The 24,787-nt window shown below is 35.6% G+C and overlaps 1 protein-coding gene across 1 annotated transcript in view; it reads left to right on the top strand.

Moving 5' to 3' along the window:
• The window catches only part of PCDH17 (protocadherin 17), a gene marked incomplete at both ends in the record, with an annotated part of 83,516 nt that extends 63,055 nt beyond the window's left edge, over nt 1–20,461 (top strand). The window contains one exon of the mRNA XM_084201398.1: nt 19,779–20,461. Within this exon, the coding sequence (XP_084057524.1) occupies nt 19,779–20,461 (683 nt within the window). The remainder of the gene's footprint in view (nt 1–19,778) is intronic.
• Between the last annotated feature and the right edge of the window lie 4,326 nt (nt 20,462–24,787).

The following is a 24,787-nucleotide window of genomic DNA, read 5'->3' as shown; positions in this document are numbered from 1 at the left end:
TTTCTCTGATAGAAATATGTTGGCCTCGTGGTTAAGTTTTGTCCTGTTATCTCTCGAAACTTCTTTCTTGTCCTTTGCTCTAAGTGTGAGTACAGAAGCTAATCTGCTTCATTTTTTAAAGTAGCACTAGAAGACGTTTTTTTCTTATGGAAGGGATAGGAATTTTTAAGTGAATTAAATTAGTTCTTTCTTGACTTGTGTAGGATGGTATGGTTTTCATTAATCATGTGTGAGTGTGTTGTTATGTGATGTAACACAGATGGGCACAACAAGCCAGAGCACGTCTTCCAAGAAATTTCAAGACAGCTTTCTTGAAAACTGCTATGAAAAAAATAGCACATTTTTGTAGCAAGAGTGATTAATCAAAATAGGACTTTGCCTAACACAGAAACAAAAAGAAACCAATTGGAAGCCGCTTCTGCAGCTCTGCTCATAATCACTGACAAAATTCTTTGCAAAGTGTCTTGTTACAGAAGACTGTAAGAATATATTTAGGGTAGGAAACCAAGTATTTTCTGCCAAAAGATAGAAACCTACATCTATATTTAGATATTTGGAGTGCCAGTTTGATCCATATTCATACACCTAATTAGGGATTTAGATCAACTGTAAATATCTAAATTGGCCTGCACATTATGGTGATTCTCCTAAGTAGGACTCCATATGCTATCTCACTCATGGACACCTTCCTTGGAGGCATGCAAGGATCAGAATCTGGTGCTATGTCCCTCTGACATTCCTTGTCAAGGTGTAAATGTGCGTACCTGTAAACAGCACAGAGCAGTACAGTACTGCACATTGAGTGGAAGTGTCTGAGTTAGTTCAGAGTCAACCTGGACATTTTGGTGAATTGTTTCAGGATAATCTGATAATTAGTGGGTTTCTTCAGGATAATCAGGATAATCTGCTTCTCCATGAGCAGTCATTTAAACATATTTTACATTGATTTGCTTAGCCATATTTGAAAAACTTGGCTAATAAGTAGTTTATGGTACTATTAATGATCTCCAAAGTCCATTCCAGATATTCAAGGGAAAAAAAAATCCTATGTAGGGAAGTCAGTCTTTCAACAACAGTTCTGGAAAGAATTACCTGATTTTTTTAGATATTTTTTCGTGGGTTTTTAGTAATAAATCCATGAAATTACATTCTGTGTCTGCACATTTCCCTGATTACCCATAACTTCTGAACCAGTATCTATCCAAGGACGCAGGACTCAAAAGTAAGTTTCCATGAATTTTGTGGATATAGACAGCTGTAATGGACTATTTAAGTGTTCAATATCAGTGGAAAACTGATGTCACAGATTATTAGATGCTGAAGCCTCTTGACTGAAGAGAGTCATTAACAAAGCCTCAGTTACTTAGAAAGCTTCAAGCAGACTGTGTCTTCCAAGACATGTTAGTCAATACAAAAATTTTCTGAAGAGAAGCTTTAATTAGTTCCACTGCTCATGGCACTGTGTGATATTGTAACCACATTATCTTTGTAGGCAGTGCAACAGAATCCAGTCTAGGGAGCAGAACCAAGCACAGGGACACTAGCAGCCCCTTGGAGCAGCTCAAGGAGGACAGAACTGTCACAAATAGGTTATTATATTAGTGGGACAAAGAGCATAGAATCAGGGAATCATAGAATACCTTTTGCTGGAAGGGACCTTGAAGATCCATCTACTTCAACCCCCCCTGCCATGGACAGAGAAACCTTGCACTAGACCAGGTTGCTCAAAGCCCCACTCAACCCTGCAAAAAATATTCAAAATTTTGAAAAAGTTTAATTTCCCTTTGGTGACAGATGGAAAGTCAAAAGATGTGGGCCACTAAGATTTGTGAAGTTGGTCAGAAAATGGTGCTAATGAAGCAAAGGTTTTGGGTTCAGTCCATGTACAGGCAATTCAGTTAAGAGTTGGACTCAAAGATCCTTGTGGGTCCCTTTCAACCCAGAATATTCTGTGAAATCTGTAATTGTCAGTGAAATGACTCCCAAAAAATCAGGGACAAGCACACTTCTGAGGCTCTTGGAACTCTGGAAAGACATTTGATTTGCATCTATTGAAAGAATACACATGGATTGAATTCAGAGGGCTGTTGTACCTCTCTTTACCTTCTCTTAAAACCAGAATATTTCTATTTAGAAAAAAAAAAGGATATTCTTCTGATCTGCTCCCAGGTCCACTTTACTCAATGATGGATTCTGCATTCTCTAAGAAGTCTCCATAAGAGGGTGATAAATAAAAGGTTTTCCATAAAAAGGAGATAAATAAAAGGGAGATAAAAAATAAATTAAAGTCCCCATAAAAGGGACAATGCAAACAACACAGCATGTGTTGGGACTGCTTTTATTTGTGCATAAGAGATAAGCTGTTGGTTCTTGGTATAATTACTAATTACTCGCAATTATACCAGTTGTATTCATGGGACAGGATGCACTTTTATCATTGAATAAGATTACAGTATATTTTCTTTCTGCTGCCTTATAGCATCTTATTAAATTATCCTCTATTTGTGATTCTTTACCTGCTTTTTTTCTCAAATATCTCTAAACCTGCTTGTTAAGAGAAAGCATTTTAACAAATGCCCTTGAACTCTGAAATTAATTTATTATGTATATAGGATTGCATTCACACTTAGAATCATCTCTTTCACCTCTTCAGTTTCCTCCAGGTTGCTGAAACTGCACTTGATTAAAGCATAGGAGGCTAAGAGGTGCAAAATTAGTTTTATATCTTTTGTTCTGCCATGCAAGTATTGAAAGCTTTACTCATAGTTTCAATTTTAACATGACTTTTTTCTCTTTTTATAGGTATTTTATAATTGTTAGTAGGGTAATTAAGTACTTATACATTTCTTAAAAAACTTATGATAAGTTAGGTATTGTAGAAAAAGATTTGACTTTATGATATAAATCCAACAACATCCTTGTGAACATTACTGTTTATGTATATAAAAGTGATCTCTTGCAAAATGTCAGTGTGATACAATAAATGGCCTTTGGTCCTTAAGTTTTTCAGACTCAGACACTCCCAAGCACTAGTCTCTTTTGCCAGGATCCGTTCCACAATTCCACTCTAATATGTATATGGAAGTGACATAATTAAAAAATAAAAATATATTTTCAGATAATTATCTTGCAAAATTTTAAGCAAGGTTGAATTTTCACAGGCAAAATCATTGTCTAGGCTAATAACAGCTTTTCCATAACTATTATATGCCTAAGATCATGCAGATGACGAATTCGTCTTTGATTTTAGTCATGTGGTCTCACTGAAAAGAAGAACTTTTGGATATTCTTTCTGAAAGCTTTTAAAAACTAAAAGATTAAAATTCATGCTGTAAACAGCTGAGCAACAAATTTAACAGACCTTACCCTAGTGACCACCTAGCACACCTGAAGACATTGATAGGGGACACAGAATAGATGTTTTAAAATAATTTTTTCTTTTTACCTATTCAAATACTTTACTTTTCCCATAATTTTGGTGGGTAGAGAGAGGCTTTAGACAGGCAAAAGAAATTTAAAATTCAGGTGTGTTTTAGCAGCCAGGCTGTTTCTATGTTTTAAGATAATCACATGGCATGAGTTAAGGATTTTATCTATATTACAAATCTGTTCTCAGAAGGCTTTACATTTCCCATTGCAGCCTTTGATAATTCAATTAGTCTCTCAAAAAGTTGGGAGCAGCTGATAAATTCACTTTAATGTTAAATAAAGTACCCCAGCAGGTTTCTCTTAATATCCCTGCTTCTCAGGGAGCTTAACTCCAGACCTCCCAAACGCAACTTTCTGCAAGGAATATGAGGGCCTTTGGAGCAGATTAAAAGAACTGCCTCTACCAACATAGCTTCTCACCATTAATAAAGTTGCTTCAGATCATGGCAGAAATCTCACTCACTCAAATGGCTCTCCATCCAGTTTAATTTATTTTAATTGGCAGCCTTTGGTCCCTCCATGGAACAGATTCTTGAATATGATGAATTATCCCATGAACAGAGAATGGCATTACACAAGCTGAATTTAACCCTTCCCTTTAAACATTGTCTTTTGGGATTCCCAAATCCTATTGGCAGACACTGATTGCTGAACAATAAGTAGGAGGGGATTAGCTAGGTCTGCATTGTCTGTGTCTTTGGAGACTGCTGACAAAAAAGCTAGTTCTTTTTGTCTGCTTCTATTAAATGAATAAAGAATATGTTACATGCAAAAGATGATGAACAACGGGATTTAGTGTGGTAAATAGATGCATGTCCCTGCAGAAATCAGATAGCAAGCAGAGGGCAAAATCCTAACAAAAAAATGCTGCTTTACTACTCACAGAGAGTTGGCCTTAAAAGGCAGGCTGTCATTGACCTTCTGTCCTGGATTCCAGTTTTGCTAGGAGGAAGCCTTGAATTTTAGATGTATTCATCCATGTCATCAAAGATGCATGTTGTCATCATAGTTAGAGCGGGCTAACTGGGACACTGAAAGCTTATAGAAAATGCTGTATTTTCCTCTCCAAAGTCAGAAAATAAAAAGTGACTGAAATATACATATCCCTCTTTGTGTGAAATAATTTATCCTGTATTTTTACCCCTCTTTGATTACCTCTTTGAAATTTAATAGGCAATTACACTCCAGAACAACATTTGCTGATTTTTTTATAAAACAGATTTTCACAGTAAGCAAAATAAATATATTACTTTAGATATGATTTTTTCAAATAAAGATTTCAAACAAATTAATTTCTAATGAATTAGTCATAGAAAACTTTAGGGAAGATGGTTTACATAAACATTTAAATTCAATATATTATTTCTTCTCTTTTGTTTTTTGTCTTGAAAAACAGACTTACATAAGACCTTCTTTTTATTCAGAGTGTTTAGCCTAACAAAGAATTGTTCTTTATTTTCCCATACTAGTTCTACTTTTTCTTAATATAATTATTTCCTTTTTAATAACCCTTAGCTACGAAAAAAAACATGGTCTAAACCTAAAGATATCTACCCTGGCAGATTCTATCCCAGTGTATCTTGTGAGTATTAGCCTTACTTCTGTGTTAAGGCTCTGAAAAGCCTCTTGAAGTACAGGTGCAATGAACTGCAAATAAACTCGTTGAAGACAATTTGTAACATCAAGCTGGAATTAAATGTATTTGTATATCAAGAAGACCAATAAGCTGTAGTCCCTAAATCTAGCGGTGGTAAAATTTCACAAGATCATTTGAAAATGCAGATACACTTGCAGGATTACCATCATTGGTTTTCCACTTGATTATGTTTAAAGAAAAAAAAAAACTGCTAAGTAAATGTATTAGCTTTTCAGAGGACTGTGACTGGTATTTTATGAACAAAGTTTTGACAGTTGTTTATCATCATAGTCTGGTTCTCGGAGAAATACCAACTTAACGTTGTTGAATGAAAAAGTACATGCCAAATGTTAACTGAGAATTTATCTAAAGAAGGAATACTTGGGCTGATTGTGAAAGCAACAGATTTGATGAATGAAAGAGCTCAGTCCCACTCAGCTTTTAAAATAAAAATGTTGAGATCGGATTTCTGAGAACGGAATCAGCAACTTGTGGGAATTCCAAATATGCTGGTCTATATCAATAGATTTACAAGTTGTCCAGTAGTCTACTATGTTTAGGATTCAGCTAGATGTGTGAGCCAGCAGAGCCTGGGCTGCAAAAAGCAAGGTATGGCTGGACAGAAGATTTGGCTCTGCCCCCAGATTCCTTCAGGAGATGGGATGATGCTGTGGTTAAGTTGGCAACATTAAGCTGGCTTGCTAGGAGACAGAGTTGATCATCTCATCTGGATTTCTCTTGCTAAATTTCTGGAATTAAAATAAAATGCCACTTCACACCATGTCAAATATCTTTTGTAATTGTGGAAGAATCTATACATCAGCAAAGTCACTCCCTGCTATGCTTGTGATATGAACTTGGAGTCGGGGCTGCAACTGCAAGAGGGGTCTGGATCGGCTACAAATTTTGTCAATGAAGAACATCAGATCCCAATGTGTTCCTTTAGGCATTCAAAGTGCAGCAATTTGTCACAAGTCTTAATTCTGTAAAAAAAAGCCATATCTTGTTATAAGCATGCTATCACAGTACAAGGGAAGAAGGAAATTTGTTTGCTTTTTCCTGAAAATAGCTCAGTGGAAAAATACCATGAAATTTGATCTGACAAATATTCTGTGGATTTCCCAGGATTTATGTGTGCGTGGAATCACTTAGCTATTAGTTTGCAAAGGGACTATTTTCTTACCAATGGTAGGACAATGTTCATTGTGGAAAAGGAGACTCATGTCGCTGAGTTACACACCTCAATCCCACCTACATTAATTTAGGAAATATTGGGCTCTTAGACTCAAAGCAGACAATTTTCTGAGTGATGAAAAGCTGAGCTTATAGGAAAAGGCAGACCAGTTGATATATATCCCTATATCCCATCAACTCTATGCGTGTGAAGATAGATAGACCTGCCTATGAAGTGTTCTAGGTTAGGATCCTTTCAGTGGCTTTCTAAATGGCTCTCTGAATCCATCCCTCTCCATTGTCTCCAGAGATGACATAAGAATTTTAGCCTAATTTTAATTGTCAAAAATTAGATTATGTGACTTTCTCTGTTGAATGAAATTGTTCTATTTTATAGCTGCTGCTCTGTCACTGATGAACCTAATATACAGCATCTGAATCTACATCCTGTGGGCTTTTATTCAGTCCCTTGACTGACAACCTTAAAGAGGAGTTTAAATGGAAGCACTCTCTAGTTTGCTTGTTGCATGATAATAAAACTTTAACAGGAGAGGTGAAAAACCTGTGGCCTGTCATCTTCCTGTTCCCTAGGGTTTAATGCACATGCTTGAGGAAGTCAAGATCTTCTCCTCAGCTGTAGGAATAGCTTTACTCAGAGTCCTAAATAGACTTGGGAGGGTACAGTTGCATTAGAAAAGTCTATGCTTTACAGTCTTGCTCAAAGAAATAAATCTTAGTAGAAGAAACACCTTGAGGATATTTCATCTTTGCTAGCATGACAAATTTCAGATGTCAAACCAGCAACTTTTTTTTTTGTTTGTTTTATTTCCACCTCTTATTTTAACGGGAGGAACTGATTTCTGTGTTTTTTCTCAATTAAAAGCATTTTTTACTTTGCTGGGGGATTTTGAGATGAACATTGACACAAAGGTTAAAGTAACTTCAAAAGGCTTTCAATTTAGTATTAGTTCTATGCAGCTGCCTCCATCTTTCAGAGTATTACTGTTCTGCATGGTCTGTCTAACCAAAGAACAAGATTTTCCATGCTCTTTGATCTTTTAAAAATATATTGAAATCTGAAATCAAGTGCTTTGCCTGAGTCTTGACTCTGCTGGCAACAGTGATCTGAATAATGTAATAGCATGTAGAATACCCAAATAACACCTAAAAAAAAATGGCATATCTTCAGAATCAGTTCAGCTATGTCTATCAAATGATTAAAAGCTCTGAAGTCTGATATGGATAAAATAGGAGTCATAAACAACCAAGACAAGAAAAAAAAATAAAAGAAGAATAAATAGAAAAAAAAAAGTTCCAATTAAAACAACCCTGTTTGATTAAAAGACTGTTCAAAGTGCAAATGTCATGCTAAGACAAGAACATAATCTCTACCCAAAGTTACACAGAAGGCACAGCTAAAATATTTTTATTATAGCCATAGAACAGAGTTCATTGGAAATCTTGCCAATAATGCAAAAACAGTGCCACCAAAAAAAAAAAAATCATCTCAACCCTTTCATTTATTTCTTTCACATTACCCATCTAGGTTAGAGGGTTTCTACGCAGCAATAGTGGGGACAATTAAGTCTGTTTAACACAGAGACAGATGCCAGATGTATGCATGTAACAGTTACAGAGGAAGCATATGCATAGTATCAGCTCTACAAATAGTCAGGCTCCCTAGGCACTCGACAGTTTTGAAGCTAAGGGAGGGAATGTTTTTATGTTATAACATTTTCCCTTGGTGGTAGCAAATTAGCTGCCTTGTATCCATCTTCAGCTGGAACTGCAGAGTCACTTGAGAGCTTACAAATAAGTTTAGAGCTCTGCTAGACTGAGCAGAGCTCGGGTACCTGAGAAGTACCTGAAAAGTGGTATACATACCATGCCCTAGTACAGGCACCTATGTAACAGGTGGAAACAAAAGAACAACAAAAAAGTTTGGTTATTTTTCCCGTAAGAAAAATTTTTCTTACCTTAATTCCTTACAGAATTTGTTCACGGTCAGGCTGAGCCTTACTTTCAGATACGGTGCTTTATTTTTGTCTCCTTGGGAATAAAAGAAATTCTTCTTAAAAAAAACAAAGCAAAGTTACATTTTTATTAGAGAATCTAGAGGCTGTTTTTGAAGAACAATGCAGTAGATATCGGGGCTCAGATTTCTCTGCTTTCCATTATCTGTGATAATCAGAATTCAAGCCAATAATAACTGTACAGGTCTTTTGCCTTTTTTCTCCAATAAAACTATAAATCTGGGAGGAGGGGGACCCACCAAAGTAATGTTGTAAAGCATACGTGAAACCCTAAATGAAGTAAATATTATAGTGATGAGTTCCAGTAAATTAAAAGATTGCTTTAAATACCCTGAGAAAATTGACAATGATCCCTACCTAGAATAGGTTTTACTGCATTTTATAGCAGCTTTTCCCCGTTTCTAGGGATGTAGTATCTTCATCATCTTTACAGAGTAAAGATTTTCTTAAAGAATGTCAATAGATTAATGTTAACTGGCTTATTCTGAATCCTTCCATAGCTTTAAGTTTAGCAGCTGCATCTTTTACTTGCTTTACCAGAATAGTGTTTAACTTATCTAAGGCCTCACTGCTGATTTCCTTTGTAGGGTGTTCAGATAAGTAAGCTGAGGGCACAGCTAACAGAAATTACCCTGACTACATCTTACTTGGTGGTGATATCTGTAATTAGCTTTTAAGTCTATCTCCAAGACTAGAATACACTTTTTGTAAGAACATGGCTCAGATTAGCGGTTGCTAGACACCAGAAAAATAGCTTCCAATAGTTACCAGGCTTAAAAAGTGAAGATATTAGTGAAAACAAGGGACACATAATGACAACATCTTTGGAAATAATTCCAGAAATTGACAATTTTTCTTAAAGCTGTCTTTTGTTGCATCAAAGTAGTCTGGCATCAGTTCAGAAATTGAAGCTATAACAAATGAAAAGATGACAAGTAAAAAGGTGTGTCTCAGTTGAGCAACTGAACTGCTGCACATAAAAGTAACTTGTAGGAGAGATTCTTCTGTATTAGTGGTGTTAATATCTAAAATCTCCTCCTACAATCCTTGAAATATGAGAAGGTGATCTGTAACTTAGAGTTCTTGATGAAGGATCTGGGAAAAAGAAGATATGAATATTCTTAAGATATCTTCAGTAAGTGTCTTTCAGAAATTAATCCACTGTTCATGGAGAATCTGAAAATGCAGTCCTGAATCTGTTTACATGTACAATTCTCTTTGCCAAACTGGTTATATTTAGAGAGTCAGATTTGAAAAAGACATCCTTAATTATCCTTTCTGATTGATCTAATTGGAGCACTATCCAGGCAGAAAGTTAAGTAGGATAGCATTATGAAACCTAAATTGCTAAGAGAATTTGGGTTCTTCATAAAGTGGCACAAGGGTAATCCCATTCTGCAAATCTCATTGGAAAGGGGTAACAACACACCAGAAATCTTCTAAATAATAGTCTAAGGGGCCCTCTAATCATATGATAATGAATAAATTACTTAGCTTGAGGAGGACTCTACATGAAACTCTTAAAAGTTTTTTTCTTTTATAAGAAGATATTTCTGCATCTCTATGTCCAGGTGAGAGCTCCTTAAGACGTCTTGAGAGCCTAAACTTTTTTCCGAGAGCAGCATCATAAAAATTGTTCTTCCTCCTGTTCTGTCAGATGCATTGTAAACCTTCCATGAAGTCCAAAGTATATGACCTGCTTACGACATCAACCCTTGAAGGAGAGTATGATACCCAGTAGGGTTTTCCATCTGTCAGTATAAAACCCACATGGTCTCATTATGGCTGTTAAAAGAGATTTTGAATTTAAATCCAGGCATACTGGCAGGAATGGGGAGGAAAAATACTCTCTTTCACCAAAGTGGCCATTCAGATTTTGAATGGTTCAGCATCCATGCAGCCTTTGTAATTATTTTTATGAGACTTTGCAAAGGAAAACAGGTAGCATTTGAGGAGCGCTACTGCACTGATTTTTTTTTCGGACAAAATCAGGCTCCTACACAGAGCTGACAGACTTCCATTAAACAGAGTCTACCTACAGTCAGGATGTAAACAGAGCCATCAAAAGAACATAGGGATTTCTTCAGAAACCTGTCATGTCTCTCCTCAGTGGCACCCTCCTCAGTCAATGTCTGTAAACAAGTTGTCATATCCAAATTTGAGGCAAGGTTGCAAAGCAAAAGCTTGGTACCTTCTAATTAAAGATTTGTACTCTGAGATAATTGGCAACTGGTAAGGAAAGTTCAGTGGTGTAACATATAGCTCATTGCTGGTGACTTGATGGTCCAACAGATGGAGATAGCTACTCGAAATTATGGAGCTTTATATTGGTATTTTTAGGAAATGTCAACAGCATGATTATATTTTCATTAACGTTGTCTTTTCTTCTCATTCATTGCTTTTGTTTGTCATAATCACTTGTTACCTTTTGTCTCTAACTGTACAATCTGTTAATATTTGTATAGGCGGGCTCACAATGGTCCTGGTTAATGACTAGATTATAAGCATTGCCATACTACAATATGCAGCATTTACTAAGTGCTGCAAATTAGATATGGAAATCATTGATACTATAATTATGACTAACTCACAATAAAGTTATTAAAAAGAATGTGAATATCATGCAAATTGTGCAAATGATTACACAAATTCAGTTAAATTTCAGATTTAAGAACCATTGCTTTTGTAGATGCTAGTGCCAAAACAATCCCACTGTAATATCTTTTGCACTGCCTTGATCAAGAATGAAAATGCGCTTTATTAAAAATGTTCTTTCTAAAAGATCCACGTGGCTGTCTTCTCTTAATTACTGCAGTTTTTTCCTTCTTTCTCAGGAAACAGTTTGGGGCTCTACAACAAAGATTCACAATTTAAAACTATGAATGTGTCATATCGCTAAAGTTTCCCAGTAGCTTCTCAGCTAAGTGCGAGGCTGGCACAGCTAGCCTTTGTACATTTTCTACCTGCAGCCCTGGGCTAGGAAGACTTTCTTATGTGGGATGGGGAAGAGACCAAAATGACTGTTTCATGACTGCTGTATGGTGTTTTCACTGCCAGTTAGTTGGGCCAGTAAAGTTATAGGCAAACAGTGGAAATCAAGACTGGGTGTCCATTTTCTTCTTTCTCCTCTATTAGGAAGAAATGAGACATATTTTTTACTAGTTGGACATTTTCAGTTCACTACCAACTATAAAATTGTGTGTTTGTACCATTGAGAAACTTAGTGAAAAGTTTCAAGGGCCATGAGCTGTGTCTGGATCACAGGTAGAAGCTGTTTTTCTGCTGCAGAAGTTTTGACATTGTTGTGAATTTTGGAAGCAGAGCCTATCACTGTCTGTGACTCACAGGTCTGATTTGCCTCCAGAACAGCAAGGCAGAGGCCAAAGACCCATTGTTGGGATCTGTGGACCAGCCCGCTGTGAGGATGGAAAATTTTCAGGTAACACAAATATTTTCTTTCTCTTATATTGTTTTTAATAAAAATATGTGATTGTCATTAAATTGTAAGCATTTAATTAAAGCATACTTATGTAAGAAATGTTTTAAATTTCCCTTAGTGCTCCCTGTAATCCTGAAATATTCCTCCGATATTTATTGTCTGGGACAAATGTGAACTAGAATTAAATCCATAGGTCATCATGCTTTTATGGCTTTTGAAGTGTTTTATGTCATAACAGAATTAATTATATATTGTCATTATCCTGTATCTAGAAAACAAGCAAACAAAGCCAACTGAACAAAAACCCAGCACCACCTGTGAGAAACTGCGTAAGGATTATAGACCTCAGAAACTTGTATTTATAATATCAGGAGAAAAACATGAGATCCAAGAGGTTTACAAATGTGGCAGTCCACTCTCATTTTACTGCCAGTTATTTTGCTAATCTGAGCTACCTAATTGCTTTGCCTGACTGAAAGGAGCCTTTAAACAGACAAGCCAATATAAATACTCAGATAGGAGACAGCTCTGTTTAATAACAGCAAGAGAAGTATAGAAGTATTTGTTTATCTCTGCTCATTTATGTCAAAATCAATTGTAATTAAACAGAAATCCAACCACAGAGGTAGTGCTTTAGCTGATTGTTCTCAATAGAAATGTCATATAGACCCGGTGTTTAAGACATGCCAAAGCACACATTATTTGTCTCCTGTAATAAATATCTACTTATAGCCTTTCCAGTTCTTTAGTACAGGCAATTGCCTTTCTCAATTAAAAAAAAAAAAAATTAAGAAGAGTAAGCCACCATTTAATGTAAGTTCTGTGAGGTTTCTGGTCATATTTTAGGAATTACTGAAGTTCTGAAAAGCGGAGTTAATTACATCCTCTGTTAGATATTATGTGGCATTTATTGTCCATCTGCTTACACATATGTACAGAAAATACAGATCTTTCATATCTATTTAAGGTATTAAAAATATGAAGCGTGGCATTATTTTATTAGTCTAAAACACGTACTGGTGTTGGTGGAGGTTTTTAAAATAAAATCATAGAATGGTTTGAGTTGTAAAGGATCTTAAAGATCATCTAGCTCCAACTGGCCTGTCATGGGCAGGGACACCATCCACTAACCCAGGTTGCTCAAGGTCCCATCTTGGCCTTGGACACTTCCAGGAACGGGATAACCTGTTCCAGTGCCTCACCACCCTCAGAGTAAAGAATACTGTGCTTGTGGTTAGATCAGGGAAATATAAGCTGCAGAGAGTTTTACACTTTGTTTCATAACTGAGTAAAATCTAAATGGAAATACTTTCAATACTGAACAAAAATTCACAACATCAAGGGTGATCTCCTACACAAGTCAGTGTGAACTCTTTGCATGCATTCATAGACAGATCTTTGTCATGTGAAAAAAGGGTCATCAAAGATATGCTTTACTATTCTCTGCAATGCAGTGAAGAATAGAGCATTTATTTAAAGAGTGAAGGTACTGTGAAACTGCCTGCTTTCAAGAAGAAGGCAGCATATATTTTGAAATGGGTACTCTAGTTTATTTTTTGTTTGAATCTGTTAGTTGATAGTCATTCCAGTCAATGGAATTAACCTATGAAGCATCCCTGACAATTAAGGCTTATTTTTAGCTTCCACAGTCATAGAATGGAATTTGAAAAATAGTCAGTTAGAAGGTGTTTATGAAATAGCAAAAATGAGACATTCCCCGTTGAAAGAGAAAAAAGGAAATCTGAAAGATAGGCTCTCCTAGTACAATTAAAAATTACAAAAGCTACTGGTATTTTAAAATATTTCCTGTTATGCATGTACTTAGCTAGCCGTATTCTTATTTAGTCTTTATTGATGAACAACTGGCAAATAAAGCTATATTTTTAAAAATTTAGTGAGTGAGAAGTTCTTAGAAAAGAATGCACTTGAATGACAATCAGTTCAAATCTTATAAATTATAATGATCTTACTCTGTTTGCCTTGTTTAGCTACAAATAAAATTTGATAAAATAGTTAACAGGTTTTGTGAGGAGTAGGATGGCATAGATCTAGCTGTAGGTCTAAGTCTATGCTTATTTATATATCCAGAATTGTTTATAGGGGTAATCAGACTTTAAATATACATAGATTCATTTATTTACATAAATATATGTAAAAGCATATATGTATATGTGTATATATGTATATTTATAGTCTGATTTCCCATATATGGGAATCTTGACATTTAGTATTAAATTGCATGGAGTACTTCAATACAGACTATAGCGTTCTTCATCTTATAAATATAGTACATAAAACATTTCTTGGAATTCTTTGTATGTTGATGTTTACCTCAAATTTGGCTTTTTGTTTTGTATGTATGTAAAATTTAAATAATTAGGGACTAGTTAAATTGCAAAAAACATTGTATTTATTGACTTGATTTTTCCATTGAGTTGCCATTTAAAAAAATTATAATTCTTGAGCTTCTTCTTTTTTATCATTATGCAAATTTCAAATAATTAGTGAGTCAAAATAAGATATCTGTTTTAGCCATTGAAAAGAGACGGTTATCTAAAACATTAATTAATTAACTTCATAGTGCAATATATTTAGGGTGAAATCAGTACCCACAATTAATTTTGTTCAATATTTATAAAGAAAGTGTAGGAAATTGTATATACCACAATAAAAGAATCTTTTTCCTCTTAGATTACTAGAGAAGGCAGACATTAAATAGAACTCATCTGCTGATAGACTAAAATATGTAAGATATGTCTCTGCTGTTCCAAAATACATACCTTGCATTACATTTTATACATTTCCAATATAACTTTCATCCTACACCCTCTCTGAATTTCCATCCAGAATATGTTTCCTATCTAGGCGACTGTTGTTTACAGATATCTTGTTTCCTTTTCTTTCTACAGCTGATAATTTAGCAGTTCTATTTTAGTGTATGTTCTCCCCTAAGTGCATAAAGCACTTCTGACTGTTTACCCTTAAAGCTCCAGAGAGTTAGGAAAACCTCTAGACTGCTTCTGTTTATTGTACACATATGCACTGTTAAGGGTTTATTTTCAACAGGAGGGAGACAAGCACAGAGATAAAGACTGATGGTGCATATCACTCTACCAGCACATCTTGCTGTACAGCACAGCATATAACCTATTTTACATATATATATTTATATATTTACCTTTAAATTGATTCTATTTTCTCATATGTACTAATTTGGCCCTTGGTGGTGATAGTTCACTTCGTGTTTGTAGTTTCTGCTACTAGTATAAAAACCCCTGTTTGATTTTCTTCACTGTGTGGTAGCTGTAGCAGTCAAAACTACAGGCTAATGGTGAGACAAGCAGCTTATAATGTATGATAATCAATACTCAAAATCCATTCCCTACGATGTGACATTAAAGAATGAAATGTGAAGGCAGACATTTTCAGGGCTAGAGGAACAAAGCTCGTGTAATGCAGGTGGAGGTCATTCCCTGTATTTTTTGTAGGGTTTTTTTTTGCTTCATATTTAATTCAGTCACTGCTACCACGTCCAGGGAGAAGAAATGGAAAGTTAGTCAATACAGTGACTAGGAATGCAAGTATAAAAATTGCTTTAACAAATACAGGAAATGAGAAGGGGAAAGAAAATAGAGCATGCAATATGTACATAACATATAAATGCTATATGACATATAGATCTTTTACTTAGAGATTGCTAGCAAACTTTGTATTTTTGTTGGCAGTAATGAATAATCTAAACACTGTGAAAGGCCCCTCTTCATACCAATGGATGTGTATGCATGTGTGTGAGAGCTAAAAATATTATTCTTCAAACATAACTTGGTTGTAATAAATTAATCCTATGAGCTTTGAAAATCTGAAAGTATCATTTTTGGCACAGAACAGAATACCTACTGACTAAGTTCGCAGTCCTTATTTCCAGTGACTGAGAACTTCTCTGAACTTTACCTTTCATCTGAGCTTGTTTGTTTCAATCTTAGTTCAGGGAATATTTTTTTTTTTAAGTAATACAGTTCAGTCGAGTTTTAGAAAAAGAGTCAGTGTGAAAATAGAATTTCCTAGTTCTATATTTCATACATATATATATATATGTGTGTGTGTGTGTGTTGTCAATGCACAGAGGATTACATATATATATATATTTTATATATACATGTATATTTGTTTAATTTATTTTAAGATAATATGACATAGAACTACTCCCTTAAAGACAGAAAGAATTTTTCTGCTACAGAGGACTTTTTTGTGGTATAATGAAATAGACTGTAATGTTTGGATTATTTTTTGTGAGAAAGGAAAGAGCAAAGAGGGGTCTTGCTTTGACAGAGTAATTGAAAAGAGAAGAGCTGAGAAAAGTACTGGTCTGTTGATTGTGCAATTCTGAGCTTTTTATGGTAGCTAACGTGCAGCAGGGTTTTATTTTTGTCTTTTGTTACGAAGCAACAAACTTGTTTACAAATATCCATACAAAGGATAGTAAAGCTTACAACATAAAAGTTAGTTGGAAAGCTGATTAGTTGTTTAGGTAAATTTTTAAAAGTGACAGAAGGCATTTACTCAGAATTGTCATGAATTCCATATGAGAGAAAAAGTAACTTTAGTTATTGTTAGGGAAAATCCTGAAGAAAGCACCTATTTCTCCTATTTCTCTAAATCCACTTTTAAAGTTAGAGGCTGAGCTTGCCACAAGTCTACTCTGAAGGATCAGGAAGATGAAGGTGTTTTCAAAAATACATTAATTTGGTTTGTTTTGTGGATTTTTATGTTTCTGAATGACTTCTTTTGAAGCAGGAGGAGGTAGTTTGATTGTTTGGGGATTTTTTTTTTTTTTTTTTTTTAGAGAGTCAGAGAGAGAGTGAGAGTAGCAGTTTCCCTTGGCTGTTTTAAAGCAGCAGCTGTCTGATGCTGTAGAAGCTCCAGAAAACCAGATACAGAGAACTTTAGTGGAGGTGAACTAATGGGTGGAATGAGGTGTATAGCTGCGTCCTTCATTTGTACAGCTCCCATTTCATTAAGCAATTGCCACACATATGTTGTCTCTGTGGTTATGCATACCAATGCCATCTCATTCAAGTGAAGTAAAATCAAATGCAACAAATTTAAATTTCTTGCTCAAAATCTTTTCAGTTCTGCCACTTTGTTACAGTCCTAAGGTTGGGGTTATTTTACTCCTGCTTTTCATCATGATGATTTTAGTTTTTATTGGATATTAAAAGCAGCATGTGGATTAATTTTCTTTGGAGATCCTAGAATCATTGAATGGTTTGTGTCAGAAAGGACCTTGAAATATCTACCATGGGCAGGAATGTCCCTCACTAGATCAGGCTGCTCAAAGTCCTGTCCAACCTGATTTTGAAACTTCCAAGTGATAGGACATCCACAATTTCTCTAGGAAATTCAGTTCTAAGCAAATTATCTGATATTAACTGATATTTCTCTAGGAAATATCAGTTCTGAGCAAATTATCACAGTTTAACATCACTCTGACATAATACAATTTTAGTTTAATTAAAATCCTATTTATTAATATCTTTTTAGAAATCTGTTCCAATGTGTCCCTACTCTCATACCAAAGAGCTTCCACCTCGTGTACAATCTAAATCTGCTTTCTTTTAGTTTATGCAGCCCAGGACACAATTGACTCTCCGGGCTGTGAGCACAGGCTGCTGGCTCATGTCCAACTTTTCATCTACCAGTAGCCCCAATCCTTCTCAACCAGTCTGCTCTCAATCTGTTCATCCCCCATTCTGTAGATACTGACTTCTCCAACTCAGCTGCAGGACCTTGCGCTTGGACTTGTTGAACTTCATGATGTTCATGTGGCCCCCACCTCCCAAGCCTGCCAGTCCCTCTGATGGAATCCTTTCCCTCCAGCAAACCAGATGCACCACTCAGCTTGTTGTGATTCTAGGGTGCACTCAGTTCCATTGTCCATCTCATTAATGCAGATAATAAATAATGTTGGCCCCAGTGTGGACCCTGGAGGGACACCTCTCATAATGGTTTCCACTTGGACATTGAGCCATTGACTGCAGCTGTTTGCATGTGACCATCCAGCCACTACCTTATTGATCTGACAATCCATCATCAAACCCATCAATCTCCAATTTAGCACCAACAATATTGTGGCCATATCAATATTTGACCATATCAAAGGCCTTACAAAAGACTTTGCTGTGTCCACTGATGCATTCACTCCATCCTAGAAAGCCACCAGATTAGTCAGACACGATCTGTCCTCAATGAAGCCTTGTTGTCTGTGTCTAATCACCTCCCCATGTTCCATATGTTTTTGATACATCTTCCAGGAAGATCTTGTAGGTTTTTTCCAGATACACAGCTGAGGCTGACTCACCTCTATGAATTTCACGTTTAAGGCCCCTATGTTACATCCTTTTCCTCAACAATCACTTTGTTCTGTTGCCTCTCTACCTAATTCTCACTTGTTTTTGGTATTTTTTCAGGGTTTACACCATACTTAGATTTTAAAGCCTTGAAGGAAGGGAGGTCATATACAGAATGACACTTTTTCATACTGCTGTATCACTAACAACTATCAGTTCTGAGAAAATTATCACAGTTTAACATCACTGTGGCATAATACAATTTTAGTTTAATTAAAGTCCTATTTATTAATATCTTTTTAGAAATGTGAGAAATGGTTTATACTCTTGGATTTCCATAGATCATCTTTGGTGTTTCTTTTGTCATGTTTCTGCAGTGCAATCATTCATTAATAAGATTACTAGGAATTTATTTTCTAATTTGGAAAGATGATGATTGCTTAAATTCTCCCCATCTTTGGGTCAATATGTTTGTTCTGCTTTTCTGAAGACTTGTTCTGCATGTCTGTATGTGTGGCTCATCCTTATATTTAAAGGCATGCTAACAGTTTTTGGTCTAATTGGGATTCCATTCACTTTTAAAGTACTGAATTCCTCCAAAAAATGAGGATTAAACCAATATGTCCATTTTGTGAAAGAGAAACTATTAAGATCAATGTATAGTTAACTGAAACCTAGAGATGATAAAAGGATTTATATTATATATTATTTTTCTTATTTCTGATAGTTGGTTAGAGTTGTGAGTGCAATTATAAGACAGTGAATATTGGCCCAAATGTAACATATTTAATGCAAATGACACATGAGCCAAGGTTTTTAAAACAGAACGTTTACTTTGAATTGTAGAATAGGAACTACCAAAACTTATGTTCTAAAAGTGTACCAAGGAATCTCATTTAACTATATTCTTTGAAAGAAATAAGGATACAGAAATCCTATCTGAAAACATCATCAGTTCAAATAGTGTGTCACCATTTGTCATTCTTCTAAATTGTATGTATTGAGCAAATCCATTTTCACTTAGTTGCACCAAAACAAAAAAGGGGAAAACTGATTACATGATCCATACTCATGTCTAATAAAATTGCAATATGCACTTTTTGACAAGCTTATATTTAATGCATACTGATGGAAGATTCTAGTTCTCTGTTCTCAGCAGGAAAAGTAGGCTTTTCAAGAAAACCTTTTTATTTTCTGACTGTCACACAACATAACAATTACAAATGAAATGGAGGTGACAAAAAAAGAAAAAACAGCTTGCTGATTTTTTATGAAGTGTTTGTATTTCCAGAAAGGCAGTCACTGCTCAGTTATTTGATTTGAAAAATTAATCCTTATAATTCCTTTTGAGTTCCCTAAGTACTGTTCACTCTTTTCTAGTATGAGTTTTACAGAATAAAGCCTAAAAGATTTCTACAGCAGATTAGTTTACAGATGAAGCTCAATTCCACTGAGAATGAGTCTCTAATGACCCCTTTATACTTCCATTGGGCTGTGTGAATGCTTTAATATGTGGAGAACAGAGTTAAATAAATCTATTGTCTCGACTAACAGGTTTATGCAAACCTTCTGAAATATTTTAATTATAGCTTCTTCTTTTTCTCCATAATTAAGAAACCAGATGTCAAGTAAGCCCATCACGTGATGATCATCGCCTATTCATTAGCCTAAATAAATCCACTTATAATGAGAGTTTTTTCTCTTTCTCCTTTGTTTTGCAGAACAAGAAGAATGTGTTAACTGCACAGATGAATGCAGAGTGCTTGGTCATTCTGACAGGTGTTGGATGCCACAGTTCCCCGCAGCCAGTCAGGCTGAGAATGCAGATTATCGCACAAATCTCTTTGTACCCACAGTTGAAGCTAACGTTGAGACTGAGACATATGAAACTGTGAATCCCACTGGGAAAAAGACTTTTTGTACATTTGGGAAAGACAAGAGAGAGCACACTATTCTCATTGCCAATGTTAAACCTTACTTAAAAGCCAAACGTGCCCTGAGTCCTCTGCTTCAGGAGGTTCCCTCAGCATCGAGCAGCCCAACCAAGACATGCATTGAGCCTTGCACCTCAACAAAAGGACCACTGGATGGTTGTGAAGTGAAATCAGGAGCCTTGGCTGAACCAAGCAGCCAGTACTTGTCAACTGACAGTCAGTATCTATCGCCCAGTAAACAGTCAAAGGACGCTTCCTTCATTGCATCAGATCAGATGGCTAGGGCCTTTGCAGACGTGCACTCCCGAGTGAGCCGAGACTCGAGCGAGATGGACTCTGTTCTGGAGCAGTTAGACCGTTCAGCCCGGGATCTAGGCAGGGAGTCGGTGGATGCCGAGGAAGTTGTGAGAGAAATAGACAAGCTCTTGCAGGACTGTCGGGGAAGCGACCCTGTGGCCATCAGAAAGTGAGGGGGAAAATAAGGACAGGCTGGCAGTTGCATTCCTCTTCTGCTGATTGAAAGTAAATAAATAAATAAATTCCCTGGTTATAACAGAATTACAGGAATGAAGGAAGACCAATGCTGCTTTAAGGCTTTTAGTGAACATCTGAAGTGCCCACAAGTATGTTCTTTTCACTGCTCTTTCTTTTTGACAGATAACACTGGTTTCATTTTGACCAAACTTTCATTAGGACAGAGTCAAGTACACCAAGAACAAAATGAAAGAAGGAAAGACAGTGCCATTTTGACAATCTGATAGGAAGGTGTGAGAAAGATGGAATGGAAATACGTCTAATACTTTAAGACTGTCCTCAATAGCTGATGCTGACTTTACTGTTTACGTATAAACCCCAAGAAAAACAGGGTTGAATAATGCTGATCTGTGGTGAATTTCCAGCAGCCACCACAGGCTTCTACTGAAAGTCCTATAAAGAGTTCTTGTAGTAGTCCAAGCGACACCAAACATTAACATTCATTTGTGGTAAACATTTATGTACAAAGTTATCTGCCACAAATACGAAAAAAGAAAAAAAGAAAAAAAGAACAATAAAACAAAAAGAACCATTCCAGATCATTATTCAAGAAAACATATCCTCATCATTAATGAAACACTACATATCATATTAAGGTTAAATGTAAAATTATATAGTACATCTTGTCCTGCACACACATAAGCTAATTCACTTGATAAAATGAAAAAAAAAAGATTTTAATATCTATTTAGCATTTTAGTGTCCAACAAAGCTATAAATAGTTAGTGATAAGCTAAAAAAAAAAAAAAGAAAAGAAGTGAAATAAAGTTCGGGTAAAAAAGAGTTACCTTAACGGTAAAACAGAAAAGAAATTAACATAATTAACACTTTTTTATTCATTTGTGGACACTAAAATAGCTCAGGAAAGTGAAAATGTCAGACATCCACAAAAATCACATAGTCATTTAAATGTGCAAATGTAAGAAGATTCAGTGTGTTTACATCAAATGACATATTTTTATTGATTTATTGCAGATTCAGTGCATATGAGCCAAATTGTTGAGTGTATAAGAGCTATATTGTGTATTTTATTAAATTAATATATAGTTGTGTTGCAAAAATATTTGGGCTTATATTGTAAATGGCAAGTGTTGCCTCAGTAGCTGTCGAACTCTATGAGTTTTGTTTTTTCCTGCTTCCTTTTCCCCATGGAATATGGGAAGCAGCGCCTCAGAGCAAAGTCTCTTGTTTAATGTATGGTCTACGAAGTACTGCAGTACATAATCTGTTCAAAATATGTTTGAGTGAGCTGATGGAGCTAACTGAACAGCCTACAAATACATCCATCAGTCATGGTTATGTGCAAGTCCTTGTAGAAGCTTCTATTGCGAGCCCATGCTTAATAACAAAAATTACACTCGAACCAACATCTGGAACCTCCTTGGGTTTGTTTTTTTTTTTCCCCAACACATGCAGCCAGCCTGTTCAATGTAGGATATTTGATTGAATTCTTCAGAGATGCCACCATTTTAAAAGATTTGATATTAAGTTTATAGAGCTGAAAATTATGTCAGTGCCAATGTGGCATGAGCAGTATTTTATCTGATTCTATAGAATGCGCAATAGCTTACTGCAATTCTAGATAAATACTGCTTATTCTGGGCAGGTGTTTTTAGTCAGGTTTTCAATTGATCTGAATAATATTTGCAGAATAACTTAAAATAACTTGGGATATAGTTTCTACTTTATTATTGTTTCTTAAGAATGTTTTTATTGCATTTGAAAAATTCAAAATTGAATGAAACTTGGAAAAGAGCAAATGAACTTCCACAGTACAAGAAGAAGCAGAAGAATAAAATGTTTAGCTCAGGATTTGTCCCTTATATACTTTAGATACTGTGCTGGAAATACCACTGGCACGTTGTTTAAAAACTATGAATTTGGTTTCTTAAATTTAATCTGTACTATAAAAACATTTATAAAAGGGGTTGGCAATCTGAAATACCACAAGCCATAGGGGTTTTTTTATCAGTTCAAAAACAAAAGTTTACCCAACAGCCTATTTTGGTCTAGGGATTGCATTTAAATGGTGATTTTACCTAGTCAGTCCTACAATGAATTGTCTTTGGGAGACACCAATTCTGAGAGTTTGCTTTTAGCTCCTGTTAAAAAATGTCTACGATTACATGCAAAAGGAAGGATCTTGTACATGTCTTATCAAGCTACTCTCCATGTTTTGGACAATTTATGTATCTAAAACGTGGTGTTGTCTGTGTTATATAATTTTGGTTTTGGTTTTTTTTTTTTTTTTTTGGCCAGGAGACCCGAGATTGGTTTTGCTTGATAGCTTGATAGCTTGAAATTCCATAGTGAAGAGGATTCTTATTGTTTGATCAGTCTTTTCTACGTATTTCTGTGGTGCCCATCACTTCAGTGTCTGTGCACCGAGTCTTTAGCTCTGCCAGTGAGATCCATTATTCAGCAAAATCTACGCCAGTATGTAAATGCAGTCAAGTGATGGAGATTTGTGTATTTTATAAATGATTTTAACACTGAGTAACCAATTGTACAATTCATTGTATGTTTCTGAAGACATAAAAACCACAACATTCTGAGAAAGGGCTGTGCCAATGTAAGAGGAATTTACCTTAAGGCTCTCTGTCACTAGTGATTTACTAGCTTTAGCTGTTTAACACATTATCTGTATTTAGTAGTGATTATTTATTTACCACTCTGATGTAATTCAGAATTCATGACTCACAGCTTTATAGAAGAGTTTAGGAAATCTTGCTTTTATTTAATTTGTCTTTCAACTGCCTTGTTTTGTAGAACTCTGGCATACTGCTTCCCGGTATAAGATTACCCCAGGTTAAAAAATTTATTTCACAATTTAGAATGGATACATAATGAACCAGTAAACCAGCAGAGCTTATAGAGTGTGAGTTTTGCTGGTTCACTCAAAATTAACATGATTGTGTGTGAAGGACATATTGCACACAAAAGATTTTTTCTCCGTGATATCTCTACTATCACCATTGGAGAAAGAGGCAGGAATGAAAGATAAAGTTTATGAGTTATTTCTCTCATTTTTTACACACATGCTTTATAAGACTGAAAGGAAATATCTGTCACAAGAGTATGAAAGGAAAGTTGGAGCTAAGGGAGGCAAGTAAAGCAACTAATAAATTTGTACTGTACACTGTGAATAACGAAAAAGGCATTCTGTATCTTTTTTTAATTTAAAAAAAGCCATCAATTGGGAGTTCCTTATACAATTGGCCAATCAAATCAGAACTCAAAATCAGACCTTTCTTTTTTTCCTTTTTTGCTTTAATTGGCATGTTTAACAGGAAACAGAATCTCCTAAACTGTGATTTGCCACTTAAGAATAGATGCTTCCCAACCCAAGTTATCCCTAGAAGTCAAACTGTGTTCATAGTGGAGCAAGATAAACCATTCAAACAAGCTTTCATGTTGCTTGCTGTCAAATAGAAGGGAAATTGCTTAGGTCAAGGAGGAGTCTGAAGCCTAGCATAACATACACCCACTCATTATTGTCTAATTGCTTTCTTTTGACATCAGACAGCAGTTATTATTGCATTAATTTAAATGGGAGTTTTGGCTATCAAGATTTGTTGACTTGAAGTGTAATTGAATGAAATCTGATTAAGGTTTTGACTTCTCTGGCCCAATTGTGATACAGGTTGGCATTCTCATTTATCAGCCCCTGTCTCCCCATATGGCTCAAAGTTGCACCAATGACTGGTGAATGACACAAAAAACCAAACAAAAGCAGCATACATTGTATGGATTTTCTCAACCGCTATTGTTTAATGGCTGTGTTTAATGTGACCTATCTGGAAAATGAGGACTACGAATAAAAAGCGATTACTAATAGTGGTGTTGCCTGCTTTTGCATTCATTAACACAGAAGAAATGTGTTAAACACTGCATACCACAGGGAGCCTGATGGTAATTACTTTGGAAAAGCAACTTGTGGCAATGCGGCTGTTACAGCTAGTTATCAGTTTGCCAAAAAAATGACAGTTCCTGCTTCATTTATTAGAAATGTGTAACCGTTTTCTCTCAACAGGAAAGTGGAGAAGAGTTTTCATCAAGCTGGGTAGGTTTATCTTTTAAGCAGCTGATGCACTGAATCCCTACAGGCTGTTATTTGCTCATAGGAACATGGAGCAGAATAAAGGATATTTTGGTTTGGTACATTGGTGTGAGTTCACCAGAAGCATTAAAAATGGCGTGGGGCTGTAAGTTCTTGGAGATTGTCAGCCTAGCAGGAGAGATCAAAACACGGCTTGAGTATA

The sequence above is a fragment of the Fringilla coelebs genome (genome assembly GCF_963513975.1).
Source record: "Fringilla coelebs genome assembly, chromosome: 2".
NCBI classification, from domain to species: Eukaryota; Metazoa; Chordata; class Aves; order Passeriformes; family Fringillidae; genus Fringilla; species Fringilla coelebs.
This window is presented reverse-complemented; position numbering and strand designations above follow the sequence as displayed.